The sequence below is a fragment of the Myripristis murdjan genome, chromosome 17, assembly GCF_902150065.1.
Source record: "Myripristis murdjan chromosome 17, fMyrMur1.1, whole genome shotgun sequence".
Lineage (NCBI taxonomy): Eukaryota > Metazoa > Chordata > Actinopteri > Holocentriformes > Holocentridae > Myripristis > Myripristis murdjan.
The window spans coordinates 17,685,165-17,707,552 of record NC_043996.1 but is presented as its reverse complement, the minus strand read 5'-3'; the positions used below and the strand labels follow the sequence as shown (position 1 = coordinate 17,707,552).

The 22,388-nt window shown below is 40.2% G+C and overlaps 4 protein-coding genes across 25 annotated transcripts in view; 3 read left to right on the top strand and 1 right to left on the bottom strand.

Annotated features, from left to right (window-relative positions):
* Positions 1–6,576, top strand: part of mbnl1 (muscleblind-like splicing regulator 1) — a 52,864-nt gene extending 46,288 nt beyond the window's left edge. For 8 of the 22 annotated variants that reach the window (XM_030075207.1, XM_030075205.1, XM_030075203.1 and 5 more), the window contains 5 exons: positions 894–929; positions 1,814–1,905; positions 2,311–2,355; positions 3,096–3,167; positions 3,614–6,576. In XM_030075207.1, the coding sequence (XP_029931067.1) occupies positions 894–929; positions 1,814–1,905; positions 2,311–2,355; positions 3,096–3,152 (230 nt within the window). In that variant the 3' untranslated portion in view covers positions 3,153–3,167; positions 3,614–6,576. The remainder of the gene's footprint in view (positions 1–893; positions 930–1,813; positions 1,906–2,310; positions 2,356–3,095; positions 3,168–3,613) is intronic. The other 14 variants (XM_030075209.1, XM_030075217.1, XM_030075214.1 and 11 more) reach the window with 5 other exon arrangements.
* Positions 6,577–8,602: 2,026 nt separating this feature from the next.
* LOC115375705 (ras-related protein Rap-2b-like) lies at positions 8,603–10,798 on the top strand. The gene has a single exon (XM_030075227.1). The coding sequence runs from the start codon at positions 8,926–8,928 to the stop codon at positions 9,472–9,474; it is 549 nt and encodes a 182-aa protein (XP_029931087.1). The 5' UTR covers positions 8,603–8,925; the 3' UTR covers positions 9,475–10,798.
* A 2,189-nt stretch (positions 10,799–12,987) lies between these two features.
* kcnab1b (potassium voltage-gated channel subfamily A regulatory beta subunit 1b) overlaps positions 12,988–22,388 on the top strand; it is a 49,860-nt gene continuing 40,459 nt past the window's right edge. The window contains exons 1-3 of the mRNA XM_030075225.1: positions 12,988–13,072; positions 17,949–18,065; positions 19,834–19,889. The gene's annotated coding sequence lies outside the window, so the exon portion shown is untranslated. The remainder of the gene's footprint in view (positions 13,073–17,948; positions 18,066–19,833; positions 19,890–22,388) is intronic.
* Positions 19,333–20,539, bottom strand: LOC115374896 (complement C1q-like protein 2). The gene is made up of 3 exons (XM_030074047.1): positions 20,257–20,539; positions 19,843–19,965; positions 19,333–19,613 (listed from the first exon to the last, which is right to left on the bottom strand). The coding sequence occupies exons 1-3, from the start codon at positions 20,537–20,539 to the stop codon at positions 19,333–19,335; spliced, it is 687 nt and encodes a 228-aa protein (XP_029929907.1).

Below are 22,388 nucleotides of genomic sequence, written 5' to 3'. Positions count from 1 at the left end.
GGAGTGGTAGGCTGTAGTTCAGCACAGATTCTGAAGAATGTGGACAGCGCACTCACCTTTCCGATTTTATTTTAGACAGCAGGAGAGCAGAGAGAAAGGCTGAGGGAGACACAGGAGAGAAAGCCGTAGCTGGATTTGATCCTTAGCCAGGGGTCACACATGTAGTGCCACTTCTACCTCTGAGCACAGTTTCAAATTTACTGTTAAAATCGCTTCAACAGTGCATTGCGCTTTGGATGGCACTGCATGGCCACTCTCTGTTTAAAATGGGTAGAACGTCTTTTCACTTACTAACTTTATATCGCTCCATAGGGCTACTTACCTCTTCTAGTAAATGCCGTATGAATGAGGAAGAAGCTGGTCTTTAGGATTTGTTTCTGTAGACTGTCTTAGTAAAGTGTTCATGGTGTGGTCACTCAGATTTTGATGACGAGCTCTCGCTGGGGCTTTGGCTTGGGCTGGGATGAACCGGGGCTGGATGGGTTGGTTCATTTTACCCAATGCATCAGTTTGGCTAAAAAAAAAAAAAAAGTAGGCTGAGTCTGGCTTCTGCACAGAGCTGCTGTTCTTCTCACTTCTGTCTTGAGTGTGTATATAATGTTTAATACTTGATAGTTGCAAACATAACCACTATCACTCTTGATGTATTACACATTCATATGCAGTACACTTCAGACAAAAGTTAAGATTCAGAATCTGTCATCTGATTAACAGACTGCCTTTATAGTTCACCACTTCGCCTTTGTCCAATCACTGATGACTGTGTTGTCCGAGAAGTATTAACCTTTTTTTCCCACCTTATCTCTCCCCTCACTCTAACGAACCTTGTGATGGGCTGTTTTGATTTCTCTTCCCTATCCAATCCACTTCCTGTTGCACTGCATGATGGGCAGGCTCAATATTGTGCATGACACCTGCAGCCAGTGTTGGTAGGTTCCAGCTTTCCTTCTTTAGATACCCGTAACCTCCTGTGACTCACACGTCATCAAAATCTAACCAGCACAACCAAAGGGGCAGCTACTTAAATCCTGTGCAACCTGATGAACTTTGTGTGTGTATGAGAGAATTAGCTGATAACACCAAATTGCCTATTTTAATGTGGGTGTTGGTGACTTGAGAGTCACAGTGCTGGTTGCGTGAAGATATTATGTGTGATTTTGATGCATATGCAAGCGTCCATGTAAGAAGAAGATAAAAATGATGATAGTAAAATGTTGTGTGCTATGACAGCTTTAATTGTTTACAAAGCCACTTTAATTGACTTTCATCTTGTTACTTTTCTATGTACAATGATGTTGCTTGACCACCCCACGCCTCTGCCCATTCTCAACTCTTTTGACCACCTTGGCTTCTGGCTGGTTTAACCTGACACCTAATGAAACCCCTTTGAAAACATTTGAAAGCTGAGGGAGTTCAATTATAACATGCCCCCCTTATCTCCTCTGCCTTGATAACTTCATCCTCGAGACTCATATAACAGGATTGGCACTTTATTTTATGGCCCTTTTTAAATGAGCTCTTATCTGGGTGTTTACCATAAAACTGTTTGGTCACTTCACTGCTAATCCACACGCATGTGGAGGTGACCGCTACCGCTGCTACATTTGTCAAAGCAGTTTTTAGGGGTGGGGGGTTGCGGGGGCGTCACAGCAGCTTTTATCACTGTTGGCAGTGAGGAAAAAAAAGGGAACCGGTTAAATTGAACCCCCTGTCTCATCCCCTCCCTCTCTCTCCTTCTCATTTTGCCTGGTTTGTATGTGGCTACACTGCTCCTCTATGTGTTTTTGCTTACATGATTTTCCCTCCAAAAAAGTTCCCATGATGCACGGTGGTACCCCAGCCACTGTGTCTGCAGCCACCACATCTGCCACAAGCGTTCCCTTCGCAACTGCCTCCACCAATCAGGTTTGCACCTCTACTGCCTCTGTCTGTCTGTCTCTCTCTCTCTATCTCTCTCTCTCTCTTTCTCTCCCTCTCTCTCTCCCTCTCTCCCTCTCTCTCTCTATCTCTCTATCTCTATATGCACATGGATGATCTGGGGATGCTTGTGTCTTACAGCTGGGGGTGGGCTGGGGAAAGGGCGGTACTCCCTCTTGTTGGCCTACACTTTTGTATTACAGTTCAACATGCACTCATGTGTACACATATACTATGAGAATCTACATAATTTAGTATTTTCAATTATTACCGAAACATTGTAGCTTGATAAGTCTATCTGAGAATATAACTGTCTATCTGAAAGAGCATAATGTATTCCATCTAATGTTTTTCCTCATTTTAACCTCGATTTTTGTCCTTTCCTATTTTGAGGACTCTTCCTTATCAAAGTTGACTACCAACGAATACATGCATTTGGTATGTATGAGGTAGTTTTTTTGTCTCCATTTTTAGAGCCATTTGCACAATTTGTGCAACAGTCGCTATCTGTGCCATTTGGTGCTTGGCTTTTGTTTGTTTGTTTGTTTTTTTGTTTTTTCGCTGCTGCTTCCAGCACGTAAGGCATAGCTTTACCACATTCCTGCTGTTTTTAAAAGCTGGACATACTCATCATTCTCACAGCCAGAAAATCATTACCAGTCTGTAAGAAGGTTTTTGAAGTCTCTTGAAGGCGTTTGTTAGCAGAGCTACATCGTACAGTTTATATGAGTAATATGACCAGTGGACAAAGTTGTATGATAAATCCTCTTGTTGCTAATCTTGGTCCAGGGCCAGGTTTCTGCAATGTATTGAGCGGTGCAGGTCAACAAGCTGGAGGACTTGGATTTGCATGGGGGAGCCACCTCACTGACTGTTTCCCTCTGTACCCCTCATCCCTCCCTTCCCTTCAGTCCTCCCCTCCTCTTCCCTCCTCTCCAGAAGCGAATGTTGATTCTTAGCATATGTTACCTGTGACATGCCTGAACAAATTTTTGGCACAACTGTAACCAAATTGCTTTTCTATCTTGTCATCTTCATCCTTCTCAGCAATAAACTCATCTGAGTGCAGAGAGGACGTGGTTAAAGAAATGTGTTGAGTTGTGTTAGATATAATGTCGCCATTTAAATGTTTCAGTTTTGGGAAATTTCATTCGATGTTTATCTGTCTCTGTCCCCAGATTCCAATAATATCTGCAGATCATCTGAGTAATCACAAGTACTTGACTCAAATGTAGTTCCTCTCAAGAACAGTGAGTTCCCCTTTCAATCCTTATCCTCTTTCTGTTTTATTATGTTTGGCCACTTAGTGTGACTCATATTTGCACTAGCTAGAGATTCGGCTTACCTGCTACAAGGCCGATGTCACATGTGAAACTTTTTCATGCAATTTGGTTCCATCCAATGAAAATCGTGAAGTGGGTTAGCATCATCATTTGGAATGTTCCATGTGGGTTTGGTGACATAGCAACAGTAAAATTTTAATTTACAACATGCAGCTAATTGCACGGAAGTTGCACTATAACTTCAGCTTAGAATTTGACATTTTGTGTGCACATAGTGTAGTTTTTATAGCACCTCATTGCCTTTGTCAGTAGGAACCTAACGTCTAACGCAGAAAACATCTGCTTTTTTTTTTTTTTTTTTTTTTTTTTTTTTTTTTGGTAAGCAAAATGCCTCTCTTCTTGTCTTCTTGCAGATCAAATGAATGTGTGCTGGCACCGTCCAAGCCTAAAGAGTTCAGCCTTTATGTACATAACGTTCAGAATGTCAAGCAATGGGACAAGGAGAGTCTGTCGTCTCTTTGTCGGTCCACAATGATGGTCTTATCACGCATGTAAACATCTAGGGTGCAACACATGGTCTGTGCCATTCACCCACATATCATTGTCAAGAAGAGCCAACCTCACCAACCTCCTTGTTGTCAAAGCCAACGTCCAGCCGAGAGAAGGACATCTCGATGCCAGGGTCTGTGCATCTCTCCCAGTGGGGACATTCACATTACACCTCTGTGTCTGACTAAATCATAGCACTCAAATTGTTCTAATTATTATCATTACTGCACGCACAGAAGGTCAAGACCGTGGTTGCATCTAGCAGCATACAGTGCTGGTACGTTAGAAGACCAAGAAAGATTTTCTTTCCTTTTTTTTTTATTTGTTCTGCTTTTTTCTTTTTTTTTCTTTTTTTTTTAATTGATAGCCATATTTCATGGTTTACAAGTGAAATGCAAACATGCACCTTGAATTTGAATTAAAATCTGATAGGCACAATAATTTTAGCAGGAATTTTATTCGCCAAAATGATAAAGCATGTACAGTATTGTGTTTTTACGGCTACTAGTGAAACTAGATGTTGAAATGAGGGTCTTGGACGTATGAATGTTCTGGGTAAACCAACATACCTGTGTACCTTGAAAGCACAGCCAGGCTAGCTTTTCTTACCTTGTCATGTGCCATCAAGGCCATACAGCTAAAACCAGAGTGTTATCTCAGCAGTGTTATTCTGTTTACCGAAGGTAAATGTTTTGTATGGCTCTTTTATATATTATTTTCTTTGCAGAATCTCAATTGTGAGTGTTTTTTTTTTAATGTCTCATGTTTCCCTTAGTAATCTTTTAGCGATGGGGTTTTCTCCAAAATTTTAGATATTTCTTTTTTCTTCTGTTAAAATAGAAAATGGAGGAGTATTTTGTTCTTAAAGGGTTTTGTTTTGTTTCTTTCTTTTGCGTAGACTACAGTATGTGCCGTATTTATCTGTTGAGATAAAGTTGTTGCTCAAGTCCATTGACTCTAAAGCCTGATGAAAAGGAGGGTGTAGCTTCAGATGAGATCACGTTACCTTGCTCCCCCTTTTAATAGGAAGAGGGACTCTAAAACTGTCTGTAAGAAGCACTGTTGAACTATGTGTTGATTTAAAAAACAAAAAAAAATCAACAACAACAACAACAGCAGACCCAAAGGTCTATTAGGTCATTTAAACCACATGTGCACTTGAATGATTGTTTTGTCTGGTCACCTTGCTCTAATTTCACAACCCATCCCATGTGAACTTTCACTTTTGAGGAAATACGAGGCACGATCATTTTGACTTGCATTTCCCGGCAAAACGTGAAGGTTCTCGTTCACATGTAGGTCTGACTATGGATACCAAAGCACAGTTTTTCTCTCAGTCATACTCACGAAGGGTTACTGAAGCATGTCCTAAGACGTCTGAAATAATTAGGAAAACATGTTTATCTCTCATTCAGCTGTCAGTTATGTGATCATTTCCCTTTTCCATTTTTGCAGAGGTGTGTAGTGTGTCTTTACCGATTGTAATGTACCTAACAAAGCCTTAGATTACAATTATGGGTCCCAGCCCAATCAAATGTACCTTCAATCACCATGCAGGTAAAGAACACCAATGATGTTTTATAGTTCTCTCACATGCCGCTTATGATCTTTTTCTTTCCCTTTCTCTCTCTATGTAAAAGTAACAATTACTCTCTTAAATTTCATTGAACTTATGTGTTATGAACTACTTAAGGATTTGAATCTATTTGAGGTATGTAGTTGTAGATTTTTTTGCCTTACTATATATTACTTGACAACATTTATATAGCCGTTGTAGATTTTGAGATAGTATGACATTCATAACGTTTTTCAAACCATATAAATGATAATGTGTTGAGTCAGTTTTAAATATTCACTTCATTCATATAGCTGGATGTCTCTTTTTAGTTGATGTTACATTATCAATTAATTCTGTTGATGAAAGAGTTTTTTGATACAAGGAATGAGATCGAATTTATTTGCTGCAACTGCAGCAACTCTGAGTAGACAAAAAGACTAATGTTTTAACCAACTTAAATTTTCCTTGTAACATGTCAAGATCATGTTTGAAAATATATTGTATTGAAATATAGATTGTCCATGTTTTAGAGTAAAAATTATTTTCTACTGTATCCATTTCAAAAAAGATATGTACGTTTGTTTTAATATTTCTTAAGTTTGCCCTGAATGTCAGGCCAAAATGAACAGTGAGATTGACGGGTCTTTGGATGTTTGGTGGATAGTGAGATTAGGCGTGAGATAGCAAAGGCTTTTCCAGATTGGTGAAGTCAGTAATGCTGCAGACGATGAGTTCTAACCTAAGGGACGAAGGTTGACTTTTTGCACTTCTGTATATAGTCAAATGAACAGAGAAAAAACATGTATCATATTGAGATATTATTTTGAATAAAAAAAGATCTATAATTATAAGGAATTTTGTTAGATTAATTTAAATTCTTAAATTAGAAGACCAGCTAAAAAAATTGCTTGCAAAGAAGGGCACTAGTTTCTTGGCCAATGCATTCAGAGAAAGCTATGCGCTTTTTGGCTTATTTTATCAGTGGCTAGTATTGCCAGGGAATGTTGTAGGGGAGTAGATATCCCCGTGTCATGCTTACTCCCACCCCTCTTGTAGTATGACATATCAAATGATGTCCATATATCAGTTGTTGGACTTGGTCCTGCAGTATTGCTGCTCCCATGGTACAGTTGATACATGAAACTCTATCAAAAATTTTATTCTACTATAGTTTGATTTGACTGCATGTAAAAGAACAAACAAAAGAGACTGCATAGATATGTAAGGAAAGATAACGCATTCAGATTACAAAGTATACAGTATATTTTTCAAAGTTCTCATACAGTAGATAACATCCACAGTGGGGAGAAATAATACTTCAAAAACAAGTCATCTTACTCTTGTGTGATAAAATATTTTCCAAGCTACCATGTTATTTAGAATGATAAAATATTAGCACCCATCCACCCCAGATACTTTTTCTCATCATAGCCATATAATTACAGTCAACACTGACTCACAGGAAACTGTTCCTGCTATCATAGCTGTGCACTCAGCAGGTGAAGGCTCACCACACCAAATGCATATTGGCAAATTAGTCTTTGAAATGAATGTAACAGTCTCCGGTCAAGGTCAGTGTGTTTCTGACTTGAGGTCGCTGTATAGTTGCTATAGAACCAAAGCACCATTTTCTCCGAACCAGATGTTCAGTCTCTGGGCTTGAACCAAGGTTTCTCTTCCCTGCTGGGGGCACACGTACGCTTTGACCGCTTTTTACTTGTAAGTGCAACCACCAATTACGTATTTGCTAATCGTTGCCACACAATAATGTACTATTCTGTCTTCAGATTTGTTTATGCACATTTTATTGTTGCCATAATTGACTCTTGCTGTATGGATGAAAAAAAAAATCTGAATAAAACAATATTTGATTTGCTCATGCAACAGTTGTGTGGTCAGTGTTTGTGTGTGTGTGTGTGTGTGTGTATGTGTGCCAGACATGGGCCAGCAGAAGATCTGAAAACCTTATTGACATTTCTTCATGTGACATCTTACCCAACACTTGTCTTTTTGCCATAAGCCTTATCCTTCTGATAGACCACGCTGATTAAAATGAATCATTTACCCATATTATCTGGTCCAATTCTTGCATGGGGGACAATCTAGGGCAGTCTATGGGATGTACTGTATATGAATATGAACCTTGAACAGCTGCCTTCACCTTGAGGCTGCAATGTCATCAAGACATTAATTGCAGAGCGGCTCCATGGAGAATGATATAGGACAGATGAGAAAAGATATCTAGATTGTACTGTCTTCTGCAGACAGTATGCATTATCTGGGTCAGATCTGATAATAAATCAGTTCAATAAAACACATCTGAGAATTAAAACTCAAGAAAACCAGTCTTCTGATCATTTGTTTAAATTTTACATGTTGATGACATCATGGCTCTATTTGAAGTACTTGTGCTTCAACCACTTCAGTTAGCTCTGATTTACCTGGGCAGTAGATTGACGATTCACTTCTAATTAAGATACATCTGATTTTTATTTATAATATATTTCTTTATTAATTGAATGATTAAGCTACTTTTAGTCCACCAGGATGTCAGTCTGTACAAATAATCTCAGCTAAACTATTTAAACAAGAAAAACACTTTAAATGTGTAAATATATTAATCTGTTTGATGTGCATTCTTTCATTTCCATAGTGATGGATGGCCATAAGTGGTTGGTGGTATTTGGTGTCCAAAATATACCACTGTTAAAAAAAAAAAAAAAAAAAAAAAAAACCTTAATGAATTTGATTAGTCTATATAGCAAAAGTAAAGGTGGTGTATTTGTTACTGATTAGCAGCACTGAGGGAAAATACACCATTCACCACATAGAGGCCATATGTTTATTGCTAACTTGCTCTGCAGTTTTTATCATCATGCCCCCCACAGAGTAGATGATTAGATTATATCAGATACTGGAACATCTTGCAGCATACATTTACATATTAATGAGTAAATAATGATTTTTTCTTGAAACAGCAATGATTCTTTATCCTTTGAGATATGGAGCTTTTATTATTTTTGTGATACCCATGTGCAATGTAAAATCAGGTGTACTGACATAATTATCTGCTAGTTAATGCATTAATTCACTTAATTAATTGCCCTCTTTTGCATAACTGGTGTGTTTAATCTATCATGGCGATTATGATGAGACATCAGGCAGCTCAAACGCCTTCACTGAGGGTCCAAGTGAGCCAGACAGGACGCAGACAGGCATGCGCACTGCCGGTCATCTGACGGCCTGGGCTGAGGTTTGGGGCGACTGTGCCTTTAAGAAAACGGAACTGAGCCTGTGCTCTTGACGCGCTGAGGATGTGGGCAGGAAACGCCAAGCAAGAGGGGAGAAGCGATCACGCTTCCCAGCACCATTGCACAATACGTGCAATCAAAATGTGCTTTAATCTACGCCGCTAATGCCCAGGAGCTGTCATTATCGCCAGACCTGTGATCCGCGGGCACCGAAGACGAGCGTGGGAGCGTTTGCCGGCGACGGATTTGACTGCGATCCGAGCGAGAGGGCTGCCTTCCCAGCCAGCTTGGTTTGAAAACATCGGGGCGGCCAGCGGGTGGGAGAGAGGCTTCGTGGAAAAGGAGGTGTCTGCTTTGCTAAACAGCCATGAGGGAGTATAAAGTGGTTGTTTTGGGATCGGGCGGAGTCGGCAAATCCGCATTGACTGTCCAGTTCGTGACGGGCTCCTTCATCGAGAAGTACGACCCCACGATAGAGGATTTCTACAGGAAGGAAATCGAGGTGGACTCGTCCCCCTCCGTGTTGGAAATCCTGGACACGGCGGGGACCGAGCAGTTCGCCTCCATGCGAGACCTGTACATCAAAAACGGCCAGGGGTTTATTTTGGTCTACAGCCTGGTCAACCAGCAGAGTTTCCAGGACATCAAGCCGATGCGAGATCAGATCATCCGGGTGAAAAGATACGAGAGGGTGCCCATGATCTTGGTGGGGAACAAGGTGGATCTGGAGGGAGAGAGGGAGGTCTCTTCCGGGGAAGGCAAGGCGCTGGCCCAGGACTGGAGCTGCCCGTTTATGGAAACTTCAGCCAAAAATAAAGGATCAGTCGACGAACTATTCGCAGAAATCGTCAGGCAGATGAACTACTCCACTGTTCCCAGCGGCGGTGATCAGTGCTGTTCATGTGTCCTGCTCTAAAAAACAAAAATAAAAAAAAAATGTATCTGGGCTGAACCCAAGCATACTATTCCGAAAGCCTTGTTTCATAACTTGTTGATGATAACCCATGATGCGCACTCTGAATTGACCGCAGGCTTTTTTTGCAAGTATTTTTCTCCTCACACTGTTGTCTTATTGCACACAAACAAAAATCGACGACAACAATCTATTATGTATAATAGGCTGGAAAGTGTTTACATGACAAAGTACTTGAATGTTTCCGATTTTTTTATAGCTTTGTATATGACACTTCTCTGGAAATGTGCCTCAATGGGAATGTCTTATTGTGAAACCTAAGAGAGACACTTATTTTCTTGTTTTACTCATGGAAACGTGTAATGCTTTTGGTTATCGTTGAGTTGTACTGTTACATCTTCTGGGCTTGGTCCATCTGTCTTGGAGATGGGGGACTGCCAACTCCCCTTAGAAATCTGGGATCGGTCACTTGTAAGCTCGCTGTTTACATTTGGCTAAAATTGAAGCCGAGGGGCCCAAAACTATGAAAGAAACCCTCCTCGTTGCATTGTATCTGAAACATAAAATCATCAACCACCACTCAAGCCTTGCACAGGTCACCCGAATCCAATCTGAGTGCTCTTTAATTTACAGGAAAAGAAAAAGCAAGCGTGATCCAAGTGGCTCAGACCCACTAGCCAAGACACTGAGTTTCAAGTTGTGGACTGTGGTGGAGATCCATTAAGCCTATACATTTTGTTTTTCCTTCCTTCTGGTCTGGTGAAAGTGGATTTATTATTACAAACTTGCACTTAGCTGACAGTGTCACTCCTCAGTGTGCGCAAACAAGGACCGTGGTGCATTGCTGTCGCTGCATGGGGAACGCCAGGACCCCATGTCAAGTGCCTTCCTAAGAAAATACCTGTGACTGTGCCAACTGATGAGCCCTACTTCTTCTGCAGTGCGTCTTGATGGCAATCAGAACTTTTTTTTTCCTCCCACAGTTTTTGCTAAACGTCGGGGTCAAAGTGAAAAAGCCTCTTCCTTTTTTACTCAACGTGCAGTCAGGAAGCTGAGCTTGTAACAGACCTATGCTTCAGGTCCAAATCAGGCCTTCTTTTTACTAGAGGTACTGGTCCACCAAGAACAACAGAGATAAACTTCAACCCACTAGGATTTTGGTTCACTGAATGGCAAGCCATGTCTGTGTTGTCCAGATTTTTGTTTTGTTTTGTTTTAATAAAATGTGACATTTCTGACTTAATTGTAATTTTCTCCTTGGGATAAACTCTCAAGCATCCAACTGTCTGGTTTAAAAGACTTTTAATACAAAAAGCATTTTATGTAACACTTGCGTGCTGTGATTGTTTCTGTGCTGACAATGCAAACATTTAACTTTCAGTGCTGCTTTGAAATGAAAAATTTTGAAAAAAAAAAAGTATCCCTCAGCTTGCTGTTGTTTCAAACAGACAAAAAATACTTGCTAAATGTTGGTATTCACCTCATGTTAAGATGTCATGCTCAAAAAAATATAAGCAAGACTCACAGGTCACTCATGTTTTCTGTTCATCATATGATAGACTTGTTATGAGTGGGGCCATGGCACTGATTGAATGTTATTAAGTAAATTATCATGGCTCAGGCGAATGAAAACTTCTCAGTCCAGTTGTTTGGGTAGTGGGTAGGGTTTCCAGTAAGTGTGTTTAGCTGGGGAGAGCTGTTTCCCTCTTCCCGCCGCATGTTTTCGAGATTGTGGAGTGGAGGACAGAGAGGGCTTTCTGTGTCAGCAGCCAAGTTCATTCAGCCATACATAGACAGGCATTTGTGAGTCGTTCCTCAGACTGGCCAATGAGATGCAGTCTGAAGTGTCTCCTAACCACACAGAGCCAAGCTCAGATTCCCAAAATTCAGCCTATGGACGCGCTCCGACTATTATGCTTTTCTGCAAAAATGGTGCTGCCTCAGTTGAATGGAGAATCAAGCAGCACGCACTTTGTTTAATGGCTAGCTGCAGTAGCCGCCACTATCAGCAAAATGTGCTGAGTGTAAGGTACACTTAGCACAAGCTCTCTTAACTTCCCCTGTTGTTTCCTGCAATTTGCAAACAACCATCTACCTTTCCTACCGCTGCTTTCTCCACTTCTAATCTAGTTATTTGTAGTAAACATTCAGTCGCTGTCATGGCCAAGACCCCCATATGTTTTTCATGGTGATTGGTTAGTCAGCATCATGTACGCTTCTCCAAAAAGCTCTGAAATTTCACTGGATCCTAAAATCCAGTGTTTTATCAAAGAGGCCGCTTTCCATCTACCGGTTGGCCGCTCTTCATTTATTTTTAAGTGTAAAAGAGCATGGCCTATCTTAATGTCTGCTGGGGAATGTACACTTAATTAGCCAATTTCTTACCTGGAGAACGAATGAAAGGAAATGATGAGCATACCTTCTGAACAGTTTCATTTTAAGAGACAGGCAAAGCCAGTTTTTCCCCTCTGTGCAAACTAGGATATTTGTTAACATAATGTGGCAACCAAAAGGTCTGCTAATTATTATGGTGGGTGAGGGCTTCAGTATTGATTTTTATCATACGCTCTGAGTGGGGATGATCCTTTCAGAGGTTCATTGTTTCCACTCATTCACCAAGACTGATCATTTTTACAGTGTTGAGTGACTTCTTGGCAAATACTCAATAGAAAAAAAAATTAGTTGCACTCCCATGTTTTTGGCTTTAATGGCTTTAATTGGAATGGATGGGCTGAAGTGATGGATTAACAGAAGAGATGTGGAATTGATTATTATTATTTATTTGTTTGCAGGTTGGTTTCAGTTAAATGATTAGGCGTAAGAGCCCTGCTGGATGGGCATTCTCTTTATTTTTATCTATGATAAGTGCTCATGACAAGAGAACAGACAACATACAATGAGTAAATATGGTCTCTTCTGGACCCAGAGGACTACTGGTTTTCTGTTTGGCCACATAGTTAATACATTCACCTGGCGTTAAGGTGTAAAATTTGCATATTTTTTCCACTCATATTCCTGGCACAACAGTGAAGTCACTCCCAGTGCCTTCTCCTAATTTTATCCACAGAACTATTTTATCCACCTAACCCTAAGCATCTCTGCCATATTATCTACAGTACATTTAACCATTTCTAACCTCATGCCTAATCTTAACCTTCTTTAACTTAATGCCTAATCTTACCCAGCCGGTTTGGTGGGCCGGTAACTTCTGCCACAAATGGGTGGGGGAACATTTTGTGAGTAAAATAGCCCCTGGTTAGACTGCTACAATGAAAACCAGCAGGCTCTGCATCATGAACACTGGTATTCGGAACTACTGCCCTTAAATGTCACTTTCTGTACTGCTGCTGTTTTCAAGAGCAACCATAAGATCAGATGTCAAACAACAAATTATGCAGGGTGTCATTGTTACCAGCCAGTACAGGGATTTCACTGGTAAGGTCCTCCTCTTTGGTTGGATGTGAACTAATCAGTGAAATCACCTGCTGAGTGATTGCTTGGTTTGAATAGATGCATACTCTCAGGCCTCCTTGATGCATGATTTGACATCTCTGATCCATCCCTGAGTGATTCCTTACAGGACCGTGTGGTACAATAAAGGGTGGGTAATGTCATACCAAGCCTCTATTTGCTCTAAACCTCTGGGTGTGGGTCTTCATTAGTTGTGTGATAGGTCTTACTTTCAGCAGACCAAATGAAGCTACATTTGGAATCAGAGTGACGTTGATATTTCCCATTTGACCCAAGTTGACCATTTGTCCTCAGTTCAATCACTGCTTGAAGTGGACAGTAATTAGTTGAATGTTTTAAATAAAAAGGACCAATACACCCAGTGACCATGACCATTCAAACTACGGGGGCATGTGTCCCCTCATGTTTTTTTTTTTTTTTTTAACTCTGACATTTTTTTGCACAAAAATAATATTGTATAGCAATTTAACTGCAATGCAAGCAGAGACAAGTTATTTTCTCTAAAGTTGTGACTACAGTGCAGATTTGGGTTGGGTATAAGTCAGTCCCTGTCTTAATTAATTCCAGTTGAGTTGCATCCTCTTTGAAACAGATGTGGTGGTGGCTCATGGTACTTTTTTGCTCTGAATATTCATCCTCACCTCAACCACAGCCTGGGATGCAGCGCCACCCTAAAGTCAACACTGTAGGCAAAAAAAGAAATGCAGGAAGTGTAGAGAGAGCAGGATGGTTAGAGCGAATGGCCTTTTTTTTCTTGGATTTGCTTTCATTGCAAAGAAATGTGATTGTTGTAATAGGCTAACTTCTGTAATAAATTTCCATATAAAACAACCTGGAGCAAGTCACACGCTCACTGCAGTGATGTTTTGCAGTGACCAAACGAGAAGTGGAGTAGGCCTAGTACAACACAGGCATCTTTTGTGCACTGCATCCTTTGCCTTGCTGCTGGAGGGAAATTGAGGATTTATATGGAGTTTTCATGGAGGATGAACTTTACAGGCAGATTTACAGCATCACTGACATGTGTCATCACCATAACAATTAACAATCAGCATTTTCTTTTGAACTAGTCAAATGACCACAGCCAACACTTCATTGTCCACTCCCATTCAATTTCTATGGGTGAAATGCTGCAGACAGCAAACTGATGTTTAGAATATCATTGTAACTAAAAGCAACCCCAATACACATATAGCTAAAAATGGCCCACCAGCTCTGCGTGTGTAATTAAATTAACTGGCAATGTTGACAAGATTTGAAGTTAATTACCTTTTGATCAGTGGTGATGCAGTGTTGAAATGAACAGTCACTGTGTGTATATATTGAGTTAGCACACAATTTTTTTCATAGATAGCTAAATATCCACTTTTCTTGGTAGCTGGCAAGGCAACTGTTAGTAGTTGAATAAAAATAATCTCTGCAGTGGAGATGGTAATCATTATTCATAAGCCTGCATGTTAAAGTGTTGGCTACCTCTCCAAACGTCTGTCACATTAGTCATACTTGTCAAGTCTAACAGTTCACGTTTTCTTGGCTTTTTATGTCCATGAATGTAAATCTCACCCCCACAAAAAATCTACAGTTCAGTAAATCATTAAAGCTACAGTACAGTGTATAATAACAGTCTGGTAGGTAGTTTCATTTGGATTTGGATGGTTGAACACTGCCATGATGCCCCTGAATGTACCATTTGAGTCCCACAGGGTTCTCTGAGGTGCCAGTTGTGGGTAGGTTGATAAGAAGAGGTTATTTATGTATTATATGAAAGTCCATAAATCAGTATTTGACTCTGTTTGTTTCTTAACATACAGCTTCACATGAAGATAGAAAGCCTAGAAAGCCATGACGTGGGGGGAGGGAGAGTTGGATGCAATAAAGTGGAGTGGCGCATGAATGACATTTGTTTCTGTACATACTTGTCTTGTATGCTATGCTCAGTGCACAATGATATTAAGTCTGACAGCAGGACTAAGAGAGTTAGAGAAAGGTGAAGGAATATTAATTTCTATGTTTTCATTCTCACGAGAATTTCTAGGAGGCCATGAATCTCACATGGGCTCCATGCCTGGAGGGCTTCAGTCATGTGACTTAGTGTGTGCATCAGCATGTTGGAGCCTCCTGATTGAATCCAGTAACCTTTGCATTCTGTCTAATGCTTGCTGACATGCTCTATATACTGTATAGCCTATACAAACAGTGCCATATACAGCAAAACCCCTATATCCACATCTAGAAAAATCCCAACAATAATGCATTACTGATGTAGGAGGCCAAATAGGAATATATTGCCATAGCTTCACCAGCACTAGTGGTAAATCTCAGTGGCACCATGAGGAGTACTGTCAGCTTGGTATATCATAACAACATAGAGGATACTGTGATGTTAATCAGAGAAATGAGGAAATAATCACATGTAAGATAATCTATGATTATTCTATCCCCTGAATTGAGCAGAATCATTCTTTCTATGAATTTGTTCTGACTTGATTATAAGCCATAAGGTTTGACGGTTATGTTAGCTGCTGCGCACATTTTGTTTCCTAAATCACTGCTAGATATCCATATTTAGAAGGGATGAATGCAGTTCCCCCTTGAACATAAAACCAGATCTAAGCAGGACCAGAGAGGGGAGGAAGCGGGTTAAAGTGATGCTGTAACGCATGAGAAGAGGCGGTAGGGCAGCTAGACAAGCAGCACGTCAAGATAAGCTGATGTCTCATTTAAAGGGCTTTGAATTTAGAGAGTGAGAAGTGACTGGTTAAGTATGAAAAGCTCACCAGCCAGGAAGCAATCGGCTGATGATACACAGAGAGTTTCCTGACTGAACCAGCTCTGCTCCTTTTTTACAGTTGAGAAGCCCAATCTACATAAAGCTCACGTTCTTCTAGTCAGTGCTAATTCTTCAAAATAAATATATTTTTGCCCATTTTGTGGTTGCAAAAAGCTGCTTCACTTCCTGTTGTTTAAAAAATAAAGTAAATGACTTTAGTCCTCATTGCTCTTACTCTAAATGTAACTGTGGCTATAACTACTGCTGTCATATTTCTATACCCAAGAGCCTGGACTAGCTCAGCTGCAATGCCATATTATACTGCCCTGGTGCAGTGCAATACATGCAAGCCAGCTATTATCATAACCCTTCACCTGCTAGCTGTGTCATCCTCATCTCATTGCCTTTATGTCTGTTACCTACAATGTGTTTGCATTTTAGCACTTCACATGCAACCCTTGACTAGAGCTCAAACGTATGATGTGCTTTTTTAGTGTTTAGAGGAAAGGAAGGGTGGATGAGTGGAGCACTTCCTGTCTTGCGGTAACTCCTCAGATCTGTGAAGTGTGGTAACAGACAGAAGGTTCCTCTTACTCGTGTAGAAATAGACGGTTTACAGTGTCAGGGAGAAGGCCTCACAGCCTGTCCTCTCTCAGGAATCTGTGACACAGGACATGACCCTAGTCACATAATGGTCAAAGAACTATGTGTTTTCATTTTTTTTTTTTTCATCCTGAGCCAAAACTCACATTCTAAAAAAAAGAAAAAAGAAAAAAAAAAATCAAAGTAAAAATGTGGCAATGTATAGAAAGAGGACTGAGAGAGAAGGAAAAATGAATATATTTCATTGGTGAGGCCATGGTGCGTGCAGTGGCTCTGTGTAATTTGATTTGAGCCAAGAAGCCAGCTGGATCATATGACACTGACATAGTTGTCATGGCCGGTTATCTATGAGCTGTTTGGACAGACGGCCTCAGAAAGAAATGGTTACAGCCTCATTTCACCTTATTTCTGCTGGTTACACAGGACCTTTTGCTCAAAACATATCAATTAACATTGCAGATATCTCTTCCAAAACCACACCCTCTGCATGTCTCACTGCTGATCCATTAAGGCTTATTTAGACTCTATTATCATCATTATCATTATTATTAATATTATTACTATTATTATTAAATGTTAAACCCATGGACACAGGTCAGTGTGACTGCTGATAACACCACCAAGACAAAATGAGACTTTGGCCCTAAGAGTATTACCATGTGAGAAAATGTGGAAGTAAGACTTTTATCTGCTTATTTCCTGTATGCAAAGCATGATTAGGGTTTTGCAATTATAGCGTCTGTAACTGCAGAGGAAAGAGGATGTATCCCTGTATGGAGAAAAAAAAAACCCTTGTTACTTCACATAAATCTAAGATTAGATGGCATTCTGCTGATTCTGCGCACACTGTATTTCCATGGTTAGCACACAGTGGCACCATTACCCGATTCTTTGGTCCACTCATACCCTGACGGGGTATGGAAGGTCAAGCGAGCTGAGACTTACTCATCACTTTCATGCCATTACCATTGCCAGGAATTAACCACTGAATAGTTGAGTAAGTCACTATGTAAGAATGGGGAGGGAGGTAAGGTATTATTGTTGATCACAGCCTCTGTCAGAAGCACACACACACACATACACACACACACACCCACACACACACACACACACAAAAGAGAGTCACAGTGATCAAAATCCACACTTGCACTTAACTCTATCATTCTCAAGCTGGCTTTGATAACATAGTATGATGACTGTATAATTGTGACCATAGCGGTGTAAATTAGTTGATGTTCTATGTCTTGCTTTCTGTGTGTTTATTCAATTTGTACCGCATGCCAAGTGAAGAAGTGAAGATCCTGCCTGTCCATCTCTTGTCAGCTTGTAAAACAAGCCTGTCTCATGGAAGATACAGTATACGCGGAGACGTAACCAGGACTTCTAGCAACAGCCATTGAGAATATGAGGAGGGTACTGAGAATGAGTTTGTAGGTGAGGGAGAGAAGATCAGGAGAGAAGGGATATTTGGCAGGCGTGCTGCATGACAGCTACGGGCAGGAAAACATTGGCAACTGGCAGTGGATTTTGGGAAGTAGCTAATATTTCCTAGGGATGTACTGAAATTTATGGCTGACTTGATGCTGTGATTGATCAAGTCACAACAAACTATGTTTTTTTTTTTTTTTTGTAGAGCTCACAGTGCCGGAGGAAGATGCTGCAGATGAAGCTGGGAAAATGCTCAGGGATTCTGATCTAGCAGCTGAGGTGGAGCAGTGTGACTGGTGTCCTTCAAATTGATACACATCAGGTTTTGGACCCATATTTGATAAGATATTGTCTCAAGGATCCCCATCTGATGAGAGTTAGATATTCCCTATCTGTCTGTACAGTAGATTGGCAGATCAACAGTGAAGAGTGTGAATCCTATGACCACAATAGTAATTCTTACACATTCTCTCATTGGACAAACTTCTAGTCAATGAAATAACAGAGAAATTAAAATACTCCCCATTTTTTTCCTGGGGACCCCTGGAACCCTTTCAAGGACCCCAGACGGTCTTCACACCCCAGGTTGAGAACCACTGTTGGTCGGCTATAGAACAGCTAATCCTGGAATATGGCACAGTGAATAGTAACGTCATATCCTGTGTATTGATTAATAGCTAGCTAAATGTATAATACAATAATGTATTGCACTTCGCTGCATCTTTCTACGATGCTTCATTCTGGAGATGTGAATTATGACATTTTATTTTGACAAACAAACAAGCAAACAACCAAATGGAGGTGAGGAAATAAGCTCCGTCCACATCTGCTGGCAGACATAATGAACAAGCACCCACAAGCATGTAGTTCACAGTTTAAGACGCACATTTTTAAGAATATCTTTATTTGAGAGGACTTTATTAAAATGTCTTGTAAGACAAAGAAGCTCCATGGTGTTCTCCACAGTCAACTCAGCTCTTAGCCTTATGGAGGCCCGGCTTTTGGTGAGCTGTGGACAACATGTATTAACTCGCTCTCTTACAAAGCATCATTATTCCACTGGCACGGTCCAGTTTGCATTTTGACATATTCACATCACCTCTCCTGTAAACAACACGTTTATTCTCATTGTGGTCAGACTGTCAGAATAAACATCAGATATCTGAAAATCACTTGATACTAATGCTCAGAAATGACACTATAAAAGAACAGCTTTGGTATATACACAAAGAAAAAGGATAATGATGAATAATGACAATAGTTAGAGGAGAAATATGGATGATACATTTTACTGTTGTCAGAGCAAAATTTCAAACATTTATTGATAGTCATTGACAAACATGGAATAATTCCACTGATTTGAATCTTCATTTCTTTATTATTATAATCACGAGTACTACTGGACATACTGCTACTACTACCACTACAACAACGATGAATAATAACAACAACAACAACAACAACAATAACAATAACAGTAATGATAATAACTGTTAATCAGAAATCCCTCTTAATTATTGTTAGCCAACTTAGATTTTGAACTCACCCTGCTTCCCTGTGACTACTTGCTTATTTGAGGTTCCCTCACCTTACAGAGCATATAACAAAAAGCCAGTGAAGGTACTGTGAAGATTACCGTTATCGAAAATCCAGGTGTTTGTCATAAGTCTCATGTACACCTGGTCTCCCACCTCAAGCTGTAGAGTCATGCCGTTGGTTGCAGTTTCATGTCGGTTTCCAGCTGCATGGTTGTACACGGTCGCCACGAGCCCTCCATTCTTCCTCAGTTGCAGCCCCATTGATCTGCTAGATATATTATGGCCTGAGAAGCTGAAGTAATAGACTCCTTTTACTGGAGCTGTAAAAATACCTGTTGGAGATTAATGGGGAGAGTGTTTATCATTAGCAAGACTTTCAAATGTGCATCTGAGAGCTTTTTTCACTATCTACAGTATGCTATTTCAGAAAAGAAACTTGACATGGGTTATTAAGCAAGGTTAGTCTCTCAGCTAATAAATCCATAACACCTGTGTATTTTTTGTATTCTGTGTATTCTTACTTGCACTTGTGACAAGTTTTTCATTTTACAGTGAATGCACCTGTATGAGGGTTGTAAGCCCCACTGTTGGTGAAGACTGTCTTATAGGTGAGTGTAATCTCAGTGTTGAAAGGTCCGATGTTTCCAACATTGCCAATTGTTGCTCCAAATGCCACCCAGTTGCCTGTCAGGGAAATACACAACATTACACAACATACATGGATAAATTCTGGACTGTACATCAGATTTACATTTGCTTGTGATTTTTTTTAAATCTCATACACAAATCATGCACAGATTTCCAAAATCACTGCAATTCAGTACATTATTAGTGTTAACTCAGATTCCTCTTGCAAACTAAAATTAATAGAAAAAGTAGCTACGCAGAAATGCTAACATCAAAGGGCTGAAATAAAAAATTGACTCTTTTAAATGAATTTAATGAAAAATCCCAAGTTAGAATAACAGTTCTTACGCTGTTCCTGCCTCCGCAGCTCCTCCACCTGTCTTTCACTGTTTTGCAGTCTGATCTCCAGTTCTCTCAGGATAGTGAAGAGCTCACAGGTTTGATGACTGTTTGCTATGTTGGCTGTACAAGCTGACTGCTCCTTTTTGGGAAGCTCTTTCATCAGGCCCACCTCTGCTTGGTGGTCCTCCTGCTGTGGGACCTCATTTCCACCGTTCTGCTCACTGCCCTGAACCAGAGCGACACACAGGCAGCAGAGGACTGAAGTCACCAGACCTGCTGAGATCCTCATCTTTCAGTCACTTCTGTTTGTTTTGATCAGTTCTCCCAACTGTGCTTTAAATACACAAAACCAATGAGGAAATAACCTTGCTTTTAAAAAATAATCTCATAAACCCTTTTAATCATAATATTATCAGATAGCTGGCCCATAAAATTGTATTCTGTTATTGTTTACCACGTTTGAACAGTGGCCTTTTCTGGTGCATTCATGTATAGCAAGCCATGTTAACATTTAATAGCTAGACTGGATGATATGTATTGCAGATATCCATGATTCAGTTCTTCCTAGTCAAAGAGAACATTTCAGATATCCACAAATGACATTCTTCCTACAACAAATGACATCACTTTTGCCATTCATGTGTATGAAGGTTACATTTCTAATTGCAGATATCAACACTTATGACAAGTTGTAATTTAAATTTCTACAACTAGAAGTCTGACCAGTCATAACTCCAGTTCAAGATATCTTTAATTCCCATCAAGTGAAGATATCTACACTGTCCTTTTCAGATACCTTAAATTAAGTTTTAACTAGCCAGAATGACACTGTAGGTATCTTGAACTAGAATTATGACCAGTCAAAGTAATGTAGACATCTGAAATTGGAATCACACTGCAGATAAGTGAGTGAATTGTGGATATCTGAAATTCAAGCTCAATATGTATGAATGGCAAAGGAGACATGATTTGTCCCTGGAAGAATGTCATTGTGGATATCTGAAATGCTCTGTTTGACAAGTCAAAACTAAATCACAGCTGTCATTTTGACTAATCAGAATGACGTTAAAGATATCTTGAATGACAAGTCACAGTTTAATAATGACTAATCAAAATGATGTTGATATCTGTAATGTTATTTCTGGGTAGTCAAACTTAGTTATTAATTGTCATGCTCATCTTCATCACTGATCTACCCATCCTCACCAGCCACACAGACTTGATTATTTTACCTCCCCACTTTGTGAGATCACACTTTACAGCTGATCTGATTCTCATACTCGCTTCATGTAACTAAGCTCTGCAGAGCTGTGCTTGCAGGGTTTCTTATCCTGACTAACAAATGGATCATCGCAGAGGAGGAAAAGGCATCTAACACCATCTCTCTTTTCACACAGGATGTGAACACATCGAGATGACAGCAAAGATTGATGCAGTCAAACTTAACTTGCTTTTGGTCCATACACTATGCTTCCGTGTTAGCTACATAACAGGAAACTTCATTCTGAACACATTTTAATGGACCTTGGAATTTACCCTTTCTCAATTTGACAGTGATGACAGTTTACGACAGCCCCGAGATAAGGTGGCATGGGAAGCAAAAGAAAAATGTTAAAGAACAAAGCACAGGGTACAAAACGGAGGGTAAACAGTAAGAGTTGGGGTGATTCTGTAGAAGCCATTTGCAAGCAGAGAAAAGACTGGAATGATAGGAGAGAGATTGCCCGTAGTGGCATTCCACATTGAAGCTCAGATTTTTCCAGCAGCATTGCCTCGCTGCCTGCAGGAGGCAGATTGTGCAGAGAAGTGTGGATGAGTCATTCTGGTCTTAGGGAGAACAGTGAAGAAAAGGCCTCACATCCAGGGACTGAAATAGACTAAATGCTCTGCGTCTGCCTCTTAACGCTGCACTGAGTGGGAGGACACTGCAGAGACACAGAGGTGCTCTCAGCTCCCCCACACGCATCCAGTATCTCAACACTGTATTCACTCTATACTCATGCATTTATGTCTGTGAAGGAATGATGCATACGTTTGTGTCCGTTTTCGTCTTTGTGTGTAAGTGCACTTGTGTTCAAGCACACACTTGTGATGTGCCCATATGTGTTGTCATGTGTGTGAATGTGTCTGTGCACATA

What these genes read in the sequence shown, in the direction of transcription:
- LOC115375705 (XM_030075227.1), top strand. Translation starts at nt 8,926, where the DNA reads ATGAGGGAGTATAAAGTGGTTGTTTTGGGATCGGGCGGAGTCGGCAAA.
- LOC115374896 (XM_030074047.1), bottom strand. Translation starts at nt 20,539, where the DNA reads ATGAGGATCTCAGCAGGTCTGGTGACTTCAGTCCTCTGCTGCCTGTGT. An exon ending in GCTGCGGAGGCAGGAACAGC is followed by an intron (nt 19,966 to 20,256) that starts GTAAGAACTGTT and finishes TTTCCCTGACAG; the next exon opens with GCAACTGGGTGGCATTTGGA. An exon ending in GGCTTACAACCCTCATACAG is followed by an intron (nt 19,614 to 19,842) that starts GTGCATTCACTG and finishes AATCTCCAACAG; the next exon opens with GTATTTTTACAGCTCCAGTA.